This window comes from Parasteatoda tepidariorum, chromosome 1 (genome assembly GCF_982258835.1).
Source record: "Parasteatoda tepidariorum strain Cologne lab strain chromosome 1, Ptep-v5.0, whole genome shotgun sequence".
In the NCBI taxonomy this organism is placed as follows: Eukaryota; Metazoa; Arthropoda; class Arachnida; order Araneae; family Theridiidae; genus Parasteatoda; species Parasteatoda tepidariorum.
The window spans coordinates 83,581,166-83,595,572 of NC_141755.1; the positions used below are offsets into that span (position 1 = coordinate 83,581,166).

Consider the following 14,407-nt stretch of genomic DNA (forward strand, 5'->3'; position numbering starts at 1 on the left):
ACAAGAGCAATGGCTCTCACTTCCTATTGAACTGATAGACCGCATAATTGAAAGCATCACACATCGCTGTTTGTGCTGTATTGCTTCTAGAGGCAATCATATTCCATATTAAAGGTACTTTTTCTATTGCAAACCGATACTTCCAATTTGTTTATTTTATACATGTGCTAATTTCTATACTACTATTAATGTCTGATAATTTCTTTTTATGTTGTTTAATACCTTACTATGTGTTGTATATTGTGGGTAAGTTTCATAAAATTCCATGTGTAATTTCTTGAGTTATCGCGATTTTTGTGAATTTTCCTTAATTTATGATAACCAGTGTACTTTAATTGCTTGATTTGAAAACATGTCAGATTTTCCATTAAATAACTGCCATACTACAAAAAAGCTGATATTATGAGTCTTGCCAACATTTTTTGGACTAACAACACTTTAAGATAAACAGCAAAGCAAGCTGGAATCACAAATGGATATTGAGAAAGTCACAATTAGATTTCGGAAGTTGTTGAGCCCTACAATTCCAGTGTAAAAAGGTGGTAGAAACATTGATTGCATATGAGTATAAATTAGCAAAATCTAGTAGTTTTCTGGTATATTTAATACAGCTAACTTGGATTTTTTTGTTAAGAGCTATGTACAACACTATTCATTAAATAATATAGTACATAAAGGGGCTATCCATAAAAGATATAACGTTTGGAGGGGAAGGGATTCATGAAATTGCGACAGTTTGAGACAAGGGGAAGGAAGGAGGTAATAACAGGGGTAAAAATCCAAACTTCGGTTTAAATAAAAATATTTAAAACTAAAAGAGAAAATATGTTTAACTTTTTCACCAAAATAAATATTTATCTAATATTTAGTATTGTTATGCTCATAAATGAAGAGCTTAGTAAAAGAACCAACTAAATGACATTTTGAAAAAAACTTGAGAATTCTTGGCAAAAGTTCCTGTTTAGTCTCATTTAAATATATATCATTCATTTATATTGCAAAATATATTAATTCAAGATACTAAATAGAAGAACCTACTCAGTGACAATTGAGTAATTTTTAGATGGAAGAACCGGCTAAGTTACTTGGCAACAAATAGTCAACAAACTACTCTAGAAAATCACTTGCTTGGCAAGGCGCAGGAAGAAAAAAAAATTGGTGAATATAAAAAAACTTGAAACAGCAGCTTCCATAGATTAAGGAGGAATCTATATATTTTTACAAATCAAAAATTAAAAAGGAAAAATAACTCTTAAATAACTTCAACACATAATTTGTTTTGTTTCTGGCTCACATTAGTTTGTGTTTCCGACACACTTCCCTGGTAATGAATAAATTTTTTTTCCTAAGCAAAGTCGCATTGAAAATAAATATTATTGTGTGCTTAGGCAACTTTTTCAGTTTATTATTATTGATATTGGCCGAATACTCGTCCTTTTTGTGGGTTGAGACAAAACTAAATTATCAATAAATCAGCAATGATCAACGTTACACAATCATGCACAAAATTGAAAGAGATATGAGGACACAATAAATTAACTTAAAAAATTCCAGTTTTTTAATTATTGTTTTTGTTGCTCTTCTCGATGGTTTTCCGTTATTAGATTAAGTAAAACATATTTTTAGAGTTTCGTCCTCTCAAAATGAATATTAACAATGTTCAGTATTCTTTGACATAATTCTATTGCTTGAGATCAACTCAATTACAATAATCAAATTTTTTTTCTCTCTTACTTATCCCATTCACTAGGTTGTAAAAAGCATGTTTACCACGAGCAAATAGTAGATATTATGACACGTACATTAATATATAGTACATATTAAAACAGCTCCAAGTAGCATAATATCGGCCCCAAATAGTACTTAAAACAATCAAAAATAATCTTACACTTTCTGGATAATTTCCTTCTAATGGTGCAGATGACACAGTAGGAGGTTGTTGAACATAATAGAAGGACTGGTTTTGATTTAGAGGATTGGGTCCAGGTGGATAGCCAGATACTGGAATTGTTTGATTAGGTACAAACTGAGAGGGTGGAGGAACATTTGGTGGCAATATATAATTAGTACTAATTGGTGGTGGGAGAGATGGTGGAGCAACAGATTGAATGGGTGGAGGAATACTTGTAAGAGATTGTGGTAATAGAGGAGGAGGTGGATGTTGTTTTGGCAGTAATGTAGATGGCGGTGGCATATTTGTTGGATGTGTGATAGTCGGTGGTGGAACAGCAGTATTCAGAAAGTTAACCTGTAAACAAACAAAATATTTAATCAATGAATAAGAATAAATAGAATATGTCAACTATTTAAAGACATTATCAAAAACGAGACCTTTAAGTAAAACTAATAGGGACACGTAAATAAATCTCTATTTCATAATGATCAATTAGCCATGCTTAATTAGCAATTAATGAACAATCATGATTAATGAGTCACAAATCATACGAAAAAATGAATGAGCAAAATTAATTGAATAGTTAGATTTTAAGTAAAGAAATATAAAAAACTTGTCTTTTCAAATTTTCAAGAGCTATTTGACCAGCTTTGTTCACATTTTTGCCATTCAAAATTAAACAATTTAGAATAATGTAAAATGATGTATACGCTATAAACCAAATTTTTGGGTGAGTATTAAATGAGATAAGAAACAAAAACGTTTTTTTAACACAGAATATTTTCTATGGATAAACAAGTTAAGTAACCGTGCGCACATCTTTACTTTTTGAATAGCTGAAATAGTTTTGGGCGGGGCAAATGCAAAACTTGAAATCAACAATAAAAGGTCATAACTTTAAAAACTAAACTCAGGGGTGATTTTGACACTAAAGTGAAAAATCTTGAAAATTTTAAGTGCAAAAAATCAATATCAAGATTAATAGAAATTGATATAAATTTATATACCATAGATTTCACTTGCAGATGTACATTTTATGTAAAAAAAAATATATTCCATTAATAAAGATATTACCTGTGGCGCTTGTGGATAAATGATTTGTTGAGGAAACATTGTTGGTGAGCTTTTAATCGGTGGAGGTTGAGCAGTAGTTGGTAAGACAGGAGGTGGAAAATTTACAGGTGGCTGATTCAAGTATGTTGGAATTGGAAGAAGATTTGGTTTGGTAGAATGCTGAGGAATGGGACTAGAAGCAACAATAGACAATATTGGAGATTCCACATCTAAAAGTGGATCTAAAAAGGAAAAAAAACAAAAATTTTTTTTCTCTTGATACTATGAAGTAAGAAAAGTGCAAAATTAAAAGAAACCGTATTTTTAAACAAGATTTAAAAATATTAATTTATACTATAAGTACCAGTTTTTTTTATTTACAATAAAAAAGGGTCAGAGTAGTTTTTAATAAGCTTAGTACATAAAGCTGAATAAAAGACTGGAATATCATGTTACACTTATTTGGAAAAATATGCAATATTAATGTTTAGAAAAAAACAACAAGATATCTATTAAATACTTTTTTTTATTTTTAAAAGACTTAATGTTCCATATTTATAGCTAATATGTTTTTTAACCAAACTCCTTGTCTTTACAAAGCCAACATCCATCAACTATATTTTATTTTAAAAAGCTGAAATAAATAACAAATTATTTACCTTCCTCCAAGTTCTGTGGTATTTCTTCAGCTCTTCTAATTGGTTTATTTACACATGGCAGTTTTGGTAAGCTTCTGGAGAGGGAAAAAAAAAACATTACTGCAAACATACTTTTTAAATGGGGAAAAAAAAGAGATTTAAGAAAATTCTTTTTTAAATTAAAGGGAAGGTTTCTTACTTGCGATGGTGGTGATCATGCTTGAAGCTTAAATCAGGATTGTCGAAATCGAACCCTGGAAAAATATAATAAAGCTAACTATTGATAAATAATTTCTATTATATAAGCTGGTTGAGCTAACTATTTCAAACAGATTTTGAGAAATTGTACATAGGGCAATTTCCAATTAAGACATTAGAAAATTCGAATACAGCCAAATGTGTTAACATTTGAAAAAACCAAAGACTAACATGACTAGCTACAATAAAAGCTTGGGATTTAAACTAGGTATACATAGTATAAGGGAGAAATGAGCATACATTTTGACTGATAGCAAGTTTTTTTTTTAATGTTAGAGAAAGGATATTAATGCACTTAAAAGGAGTTGTTGAAAACAACAGAGGTACCTAAAAATTTCTCTGCACCACATTAGTGCAGGAGTAAGAATAGGAAAAGGTAATTATTAAATTCGCAAAAACTGGAGAGAGAGGCATGTAAGGAAGAGGATGGAAACATATCATAAATGAAAAGACTTGAAGGCCATGTTGCTGTCATAGATCAAAAAACCCTGAATGAAATGGTGGAGCTAATTATTATGCGGTTGATGAAAATAGATTGGACATCAATTTCATTCTTTTTTTGTGTTCTTATATATTCTCTTGTCTTATCTAGTATCCAGATTTTTTTAAAAGGTCAATCTAACCTACAGCCAAGGTTTCATTGACATTGGTTAACCAGAATATTTTAGTTAGACTAAACAACGTAAGTTTACAAATGAATTCTTACTTGTTATTAAAAGTTTTTCAATAATGCAAATTATTTCTTAACAATTGAGATAAAAAAAAAATACTATAAATGATGAACTAGGTCAATATAATATTCACTCACTTTTCATGTTGTTAGATGTCTTTCCAGCTATCACAACTTGTATTTGATTTCCAGTAATTTCAATCTCTGGTTTTTTTATTTCAGCTTGAACACGAGACATAACACCATGATCAGCTTCTCGCTCATCTTCTTTCCTTCGTTTTTGTTGCTCCAAGCGAGGAATGCGAAATACTTCCTGGCAAACAAATAATACAAAACATTAAAGTTGCTTAAATATTTTTGAAAACACACAATTTATAAAATTTTTTTAAATTGGTGTACCAATTTAATTATAATTTTTTTTTTTTTTTTAGAACTAGACAACTACCTTATGGTTTGAAAATTGCAAATACACGATCTTCTCATTTTAGTGACATATTTGTTATAAGTTTTAGTTAAGTTTCTCTCACCACAAATAAAGCTGTTTAGTACTTTAACTATGTTTTTATGTTACTTAGACAATCTGATATTCGATGCAAGATAAAATAATTATAATGTGTAATTATACAAATTTTGTATCTCATTATGCAAGAACTCATTTTAATTAATTTATTTTTTAACAAGTTTTATTTTTATAAGCTTTGGATAGATCTTTCCATATAAAGCAAGTAAACAAAATTTATAGTTAATTTAGAATTCTATGAAGAGAAATTATTTCTCAATGCTAACCAAATACTATTTCAATGTGTTACAAAGAAAAAGAAAATAAAGTGTTACATTTAGAATTAATTTTACTAGCAAACATAAGACAAATAGCCTAAAAACTCTCAAAATTTCCACATCAAAATATTTGAAATATAAACTTTTATTGTAAGTGCAATAATTAAGTTAAAAGGAATACTTATAAAAGTTATTTTAAGAAGTACCTATTCATGATAATACACACAATTTAAAAGTCTATACAATTGTACATAAGTCATTATAACTAATTTTTTGGAAAACTGTTTCTTTAAAATTTATTTATATAAAGGCCTTCATAGGGCATCAAACAAAGAATTTATTTTCACTTGATCTATGAGTCAAATTAATTGAAATAATGAATTTCTTGAACATTGCATTTTTTGTTAAATAACAAGAGTGTCTTATTTTGATATTTCATTGATAAAAGAGAGAAGTATCATAGAATCTACTTCGTTCAGCATTTTGTTTTTGCTGAAAAAAAATCCCACACGGTAATTTTTTTAAAACCTAAAAACATTAAAAAATATGGCAATCTGTATTTAAAAAATAAATGGTTTTAAAATGTGAATTAGAATGAAAACTATTAAAATCAGCCTCAAAAAATTTCACAAGAGAAGTTTTCAATTTGACGTTTTAGTTAATATAATAATATTTCCTTTTAATTGCAAATTACGTTTTAATAATTAATCAGAAGGAATTTTCAATATTGATAAATAACCAAATTGATTGAAGATCTAGGTGGAAAAAGGAGGAAGGTGTTTTTTTTCTTATAAAATGTCTAGAGCTTTAGTTATTTTGAACTAGAAAAAAAAAATCCTTCAGTAATTGGTACAATGAAGAAATTACCGTATCAAAGCAAAGCATCTAGTAGTACCTTTAAAAAAATTCCCAAATTAAAAGGCCTCATTTTTGTTTCAAGTTGTCAATTTTAAAACAATTATAAAGCAATTTATAGTTATGTAGGAAATTTTTCTTTTAAAAAATCTTTTAATAATTAAAAAATGGTTTAAATTGTAGAACTGTACAGAATAACAAAGACAACTAGAAAGTTGATATATTTTATTAACAAAATAAGAACATACAAATAAACATTAAATATGTAATTCATTAATAAATTATTCTAGACACATTATTCCTTATTGATAGCGCAAACACTATATTAAAGATATTTATACAGTGATAGACTTCGTAGAACCAATGAATCTTGTACATAGGGCTATAAGCCAGGACAAGGTATACAATCAGTGGATGGATCATAAGTTTCAGTTAACACGAATTTCGCAATTTTTACAACTATTATTATTAATAAAAATAAAAAGATTTTGGTTAGAAAATGCAAATGTTTTGATCCTTCAAAATGATTATTTTAAAATTCATATTTGTAGACAATTGAATGTTCTGAAGACATAAAAAATAAAGAATATTAGAAGGAAAAAATTGAAAATCAAGACAAAATATTTCTCACCAGGAAAACTACATATCCTAGTTGTTCGATTATCAGATTTATGTGAATAATATAAATAAATAAAATTAATGATAAAAAATAGAAAAAAACAATATAAAAATATATATAATTAGTTTAGAATACCGCTAGTTGTTTGACTATCAAATGTAGGACTATAACATAAATGAATGAAATTTGAATAAAAATAATAACGCCAAAAAAATAATAATAAAAAAGAATGCAATCATAGGATGTTTGTTTACCAAAGCCCGTTGTTTGATTACTATGGTTTATTGCAGAATATAAATAAATGAAATTCTGATAAATAATTATGATGAAAATTAAACTATATATATATAGAAGATAATTCATGAAAAACTTAAATTTATAATCACAAATGATTTGGATTTGTCAAATTTTTTTTAAAAATAAAATAAAGATAAAATTGATAAAATATTTAACAAATTCAAATATATAAAAAAGAAGTAAATTGAGAATTCATTTTTTCACGAAATAATTCTAAATATTTTTGTCAATCAGTTCGAAATAAATTATGAAAAATTAGCACTGAATTATAAAGAAAGTCAACATGATTATTAAACTTTTCAAAACTCACTTTTAAATTCTTCCAAGTACACAATAGTTCTGATCCTATGGAGGAGACATCTTTTCTAAGCGTATCTGTGTTTTCAACAGCAGCATTTGTTTTCGAACTTAAGTTTTGCTTGGTTTCAGGTAAAGTATCGGGCAATGGTATATCGGATGGTGAAAGATCAAATTTTTTGTTATCTCCTTCAGCAGGAGGAGGTAAGCTTATGTCCGAAACTGAAAAATTCGTTTTAGTAGAGGATGATTTATTTTCAGAACTGTCTGTTGCATGCTGAGAACCACTGCTGTCAGTCTCACTGTCAGAAAAATCAGAGAATTTCATTTTTTTGGTGAAAAATTCAGAATTTCCTTCAGAAGAGAAATTTGTCAAGGAATTGTCTTTTTTCACCACATCACATTCTTGCACCCATTTTTCTACAATGCTCATAACTTTGCTGTCAAGAAGCATAGTCTTGTTGGGAATAGGAAGTAGTTGCAACACTTGAAGGATCTAAAGGAAAAGATGGAAGTGACAAATTAGAGAGACAAATATAATTTCCTTAAGTTTGAAATTTACAGAACAGATTTTTTGAATCCAAAGGAAGGGGAAAAAAAATCCCAATTAAAAAGAGAGAAAGAAAGGTACTTGAATCTGCAAATAGGGACCATATGTTTTCTAAACATAAATGATTTTTTTGTACAAAAATAATTTTCATTGGTGAAATTATGTTTTAAATAGATTGAATAAAATTATTAAAAAATATAGAATATAAAATATCACTGAGATGCAATGCACATATTAAGTTTTCCAAAATGTAAAGAATTTCGAACAATTGGCATATAGGTACATTGTATATACATTGGTATATAAGATATCTTCTGTTTTAATGGGAGATTTTTCTTGAATACTTTTTTGAGAAAATAAATAATCAAAAATTATTTGGGAAAAAAAACTTCACAAGTTATTAGAATACTTCTATAAATAAAAGTAGCATTGTATAAATAAAGTAGCTTCTATAAATAAAATCTTTTATTCTCACTTTTGTTTTCAAATCCAAGTCCACAACATCTGTCATCCAACTCCAAAGAAGAGGCAGTCCATGATAATCCAAAAACAGCCGCAAACAAGCTTGTTCTTCCGTTTTCTGCAATAAATTAATGTTGAAAAGACTTTATATTTGCTAATTGTCTGTCTAGAAACCTTAATTCATATTAAAGAAACATTTATTGTATTTAATATTAAAATTGAAAGAAAAGTTACAAGATTAATAAAATTATTAAATTAATAATTTAAAGAAAATATGCTGACTAAAATTATGTATTACATCTACTTCAATATAATTCAACTATTGAACAAATTTATAAATTATCAGATTAAAAAAAAAGGGCAAAAAATAAAATCATTTCCCACCAAATTACAGCTATTGGTAGCTATCTGGCACACAGTCACAAAACCACCACACCACTGCCTTTACAAATGCACCGTTTTTCAATTCTGCCTTTACTTTACTGATGCAGGCAATAGTGCTCTGAACAATTGTTTTTTCCATCAAAGTAAAAATTGAATTTTATAATTTATTATACCTTCTAAAGGTTAATACGGAATTTATAAATTTACAATATATACTAAGTTTTAAACATGAAAAAATTGTGGAGTTTTGGAAACAAGAATAAATAAGCTCCTATAGGAATCTTTTTTCATAAACCTATACAAAATTTTAAACTAACAATAACGAAACACAAACAAAAATTGTAGATAAAAATTAACTTTTTAAATAAAATTAGATATTTAGTCTTAAAAAACTTTAAATTCAGAACTAAGTTTTGACATAAATTAGTTGCAATTTCAAAAATGAAATGATTATTTAAGACCTTATTTTAGATAAGTTTTTTAGATTTTCAACTGTTTTATCCAATTTCTAGTTTCTTTTCCTTTTGGAAGAAAGCTTTAAAAAACAGTGTTTCTGGTACATTGTATTAATAGAAAGTTTGCATTTTTAGTTAGAAAAATAAGTTACAAACTTAAACAATAATTTAAAAAATACTAGTTCTTTTCTAAGAAAATAAGCAGATATCTTAGTCAACATGCATACATCATATAAACTTTGCTTTGCAACATGCCTAAACGGCAACTACGATTAATTTCCTAAATATCGTCAACGTGAAGCAGTATTTAAATTAAGGATTTCACCTACTGCTTTGTTTAACATTCTAAAACAGAGGCAAAAAATTTCTGATGAAATTAAAAGAATGGCTTTGCTGGAATGGTTCAAAAATGCTGGCGAACTTTAAATGTCCCTTTTTTATTTCAGAAAGCGCAGGAATTTGCTAATCTGTTAGGAGAGTCTGACTTTAAAGTAACAGATGGATGCTTAACTTGATATAAGGACAGCAACAACATTATTTATCTAAAATGCATGACAAAAAGCGAGATGCTGATTCTAAGTATGCCAAGGACCAGATAAAGGATGAATGGCCAACATTGCTTTAACAGGGTTCTCACCCAATTTTCAAGGATCTACGTAGGAGGCAAAAAATATGTATTTCTATTTCACCCATAAGAATGTACTCATTGGAGCTTTTCGAAAATTGCGTTAAGAGTAAATTTCTTTATCATTTCACATTTGATAGCATCACAAATTGCACACATCAAAACTTAGGCAAGCCCCTTCCATTTTCTTCGCATTGGAATAAAACTTATCTTGACACGTTAGCAAATAAAATAAAAAGTTCCAAAAGTTGCATATGTTTTAAAATTAGTGCATGCTACACATGGTTAAAACAAAGCTAATACTAGACATGGTTTCGTTTGTTTTCCTTTTACTATTGGTTTTCCCATAAAATACTTGTATTTTGTAATCTAATCAGATGAGAGGGGTAAATAAAGAGCTTCTTCCAAATTTAGACCAGACTAGAAAATTAGATAAACTTAGCAGACCTTCTACTGTCCAATAAAGAAAACTGTGAAACGAAGAGGAGTGAATGACATTTCTATTATTTTGCAAGAAGTTCCCCCCCTTTTTTACCATGTTTCTTTTGTAGAAATATTATTTTTAAAATTACTTCCAGAAAATAAAAAACTTTTCAAGGACCCTATCACAGAATTCAAGCACTTTTTGGGGCCCTGATTTTTTCCAACAATTCAAGTACTGTGGGAACCCTGTTTAAGACTACAGATCTGAACACATATTTAATACTTATGAAACAAGATTATTTTTCTGTGAATTTCCAGAATATACATAATTGTTTAAAAACAAATCAACGGGGAAAAAAGTATAACAGTGCTGCTTAGATGTAATATGACAAGAAATTTAAGAGAAAAATAATCTCTTTTTGTGGTAGGAAAGAACAAAAAGCCTTGTTGCTTTAAAGTAAACAACTTACCAGTTAATTATGCACATAGCTATAACATGTGGATGACACAAAATATCTTTAAAGAATTCCATCTTGCATGGGATAAGGATTTGAAAAATAAAAAAAAATGTTCTATTTTTGGAGAATTGTTTAGCACATCCGGCTGAAGAGGAGTTACGTTTGAGAAACATAAAGTTGGCGTTTTTGCCTCCAAAAATTACATCAATAATCCAACTCCTTGATTAATAGAATAAGATATTTCAAGTTTTATAATCAAAAAAGTATTTTTTAACGAATAATCAGAGACAATGACTCTCACAAAAACAACATTGTTAATCCTAAATTTTGTTTATCCTGTTTGAATTCTTTAACCATGCCTACAATTGACAGAGCTTGGGATATTGTTTTGTCCGAAACAAGATCAAACTAATTAAAAAAGTTTGGACTAAACATTGCCGACGAGGCTGATAGCTTCACAGAGAAAATTATCATCAACAAAGTAGAAATGGATGAAACTTTTTTCAATAGATGGTAATTTACAAACACCAGGAGAGAAATCTGACTATGTGAAGTTGAAAAAGACATAATAAATTATACAATTTTGGTGAATCAAAATGCCAAGGAGTCAGCCTCGGAAGATGAATAGTAATATAAAATTAAATATGACAAGTGATTATCAAAAAAAGATAAAGCTAGCATAAAAGTAAAAAGAATAGTGATAAATTTAGTTATGTTATTCGAACATATTCACACTCTTCTATGAAAATTTCTTGTCTTTTATACTCTTCAATAGAGGTCAGAAAAGTATGAAATGTTCTATGATGCCTTTTAAAGCAAAGAGGTAATATTGAAAGCTACAAAAACTCTTACAAACTAATAGACAATGTTGAAATGTCTAATTATCAAACATAGTTAAGCAAAATATTTAAAAATGCTTTCGTAAATTAAAAAAATGTAAGAATATAATTTATAAAAATGCTAAATGTAAATTAAAAAAGTTAAAACAAAAATGTAATTTAACTTTTAATGTGTTCTTTAAGTTTCACATTGAAATCTCTTTCTCTCTAAGTGTGGTTTATAAAATCAAATGTCCTCAAAACAAAGGTGATTTTAATATGCTGTCGGCACTGTATTTTTTTAAAAAGACTACTGCAGCAACAGCTAATATAGTTTCCATTTTAGTGCACACAGTATTTTTATACATTGCCAGTTACTCATAATCATATAAGGTAAATAATTTAGTTGAAAGTTATTGCTATATTTTAAGTTTCATTTTGAACTTATTTTTAAAAAAGGAAAGAATCAATTAACCAATGTTAAACACACAATTCTTAATTACCGATTAACTTTTCATAAACAAGCAATTTTAAAATGCAATTAAATTATACACGCGTTCGGGGTATTATTCCGTGCGAGTTAATAGATAGCTGTTGACAATATTACTGTTCTTTTAGTGCATATTTAATTTTAAACAAAATACAAATAAAATGACTACATATTTTTATAAATTTTTTTTTTGGAAGTAAACCTAGACTTAAAAATTATTAAAAGCAAGTGGTAATGAGCTTTCTTTTCAACAAAAGCAGAGCCATAGCAAATTTTAAATTACTTCAATACGATATACAAGATGGAATAATACAATATATAAATTAAGGATAAATTGCCTTTATTTTAAAATTCTTCCAATAAGATTGTTGATAAAAGCAATTAATAATTATGTTATTTACTAAGACATTGCAAAAGGCGAGGGTGAAGAGCTTGAATTTGGCCTACGCTGCATTAGCCCCTGTGCATTAAGTGCATTTTACAAATGTTTTTTAATATGTAAATTGCTTAACAGAAACTAAACTAAAATGTATTTACAAGTACTAAAATCAAATTTAAACTTGTTTACACGATAAATAATCTATAAGACAATATCACATTTATTTATAATTCTAGACTTTCTAAATTCTGATTAATGTAATAAATAGCTTTTTAATAATCTTCTAATTAAAAAATTCCTCTGACCATAAGATTTCCAAATTGGAAACATATCTTGTTTTAAGATTTCAGTTGACATTTATGTTTCAAACAATTCTATTCAAATTTATATACACAATTTTATTTTAAAATTTAGAAAAAGCCTCATGAAACAATAAAAAATGAAATAATTTAAGGTATTTGTGCTTTTTATTTTTTGCATCAATTTTATTTTTGCAAAGTTTTATCTATAAAAGTAGTATTGAATAAATAAAAATTAAATACATATATTTAATAACAATCAGTGATAGTGTTTTGATTGGTAGTTGAATATTTTTAAGCTTGTTCTAAAATTATTTCTTTTAGAAATTAATATATTTTAATTGTTAAATTAAAATGTAAATATCAGTTTGAAAATACTGATATATTAAAGTTAGACATGGGATAAAAATTTTGAAACACGGTTCAGAGGGAAAAAAGATTGTTTAAAATATACTCACAATAATTATGTCGAGCAATTGGTGCCGAGTAGCATTCTCATCAGCTCGCACCATTAATCGAGCAAATTTTAATGTTTCTTCCCTGTTCCTTAGACCCTTGAAGCCATTTAACTTTTCAATTTCTTCTTCCAACTGAAACAAAAATATAATGTAAAGTGGCTTTGGCTTTTTTCATCATATCTTACTTAAGAAAAAATAAATAAATAATAAAAGTAAGATTATTTTTAAGTCAAATCATTACAGAAAAAGCAAAGACTTACTGTCATATCTTCCCAGTCTCTTCTCTTTTCTTCATAACCTTTCTTCTTATTTTTGGTTCCAGATTTACTAGTACCATAAGCATCAATAGAAATTTGTTTATCCCCACCAATATAGCCACAACAGTTGTATGATCCACAAAGACATTTTTGAGCCTCACGACTTTAAAAGAAAAAAAAGGTTTGTTAAAAATATTTTTCTTAAAAAAATATAGTAACTAGAAAAAACATCAAAATGTGATTACCCTCAGCAGCAGGACACATGATAAAGGATATAGTTTGAAACTACAAGTTCAATTGTACAATTAAATGTTCCTTGATAATATGAATATGTAAGGTTGTTTATTTTTATGATCAATGTATTTAGCATGACAATGAAAAAACTGAACTCTTAAGTATATTCACTCTAATCTGAAGGAAACTAAAGATTAATTTGCAATTGAAATAAAGCATGTAAAAATGTGCCAAGCTTTTAATTTAACTTAAAAAAAAAAGGCTTTTATTTACAAATATTAAAAAGAGAAAAAATAAAACAGAGAATATCAATTAATGTTTTGTAAACTATGTAGTATTTCGCTATTATATAATTGAACTAATAAATTTAACTTCAATACATAAAAAAAAAAAAATTCTGGGATCAAAAATAAATACAAAAAATGTTTTTAAAAAATACATCAAATATATACCCTACATAAAAAATCAAATACAAACTTTTTGAAAATAAATAAAATTGACTGAGCAAATCTTAAAAATCTGCTTTTAGCATACTATTGTACTTACCTGTGGTCCAGATGGAAAAAAAAAAAGAGGGTGGGCCAGATCTATCTGACAGTGTATAATTTTTTTTATGTATATTAAAATGAGTAGAAATTTCTAGATAGAAAGAAGTAAGATCTGATACTAAGGACAAGATGCACGACTAGTGAGATAAACAAGGGGCTTTATATATTCAAGAGTATAAAAAGAATAAACAAAATAATTACCAAATTTA

The 14,407-nt window shown here is 27.4% G+C and overlaps 1 protein-coding gene across 3 annotated transcripts in view; it reads right to left on the bottom strand.

The window, feature by feature from the left end:
- LOC107455936 (histone-lysine N-methyltransferase SETD2) overlaps positions 1-14,407 on the bottom strand; it is a 41,006-nt gene that overhangs the window by 12,910 nt on the left and 13,689 nt on the right. For all 3 annotated transcript variants that reach the window (XM_087167858.1, XM_087167860.1, XM_087167862.1), the window contains exons 9-17: positions 13,420-13,579; positions 13,160-13,291; positions 8,384-8,488; positions 7,372-7,854; positions 4,652-4,826; positions 3,785-3,839; positions 3,607-3,680; positions 2,969-3,189; positions 1,889-2,248 (exon numbers count right to left, since the gene is read on the bottom strand). In XM_087167858.1, coding sequence (XP_087023984.1) covers positions 1,889-2,248; positions 2,969-3,189; positions 3,607-3,680; positions 3,785-3,839; positions 4,652-4,826; positions 7,372-7,854; positions 8,384-8,488; positions 13,160-13,291; positions 13,420-13,579 — 1,765 coding nt within the window. The remainder of the gene's footprint in view (positions 1-1,888; positions 2,249-2,968; positions 3,190-3,606; positions 3,681-3,784; positions 3,840-4,651; positions 4,827-7,371; positions 7,855-8,383; positions 8,489-13,159; positions 13,292-13,419; positions 13,580-14,407) is intronic.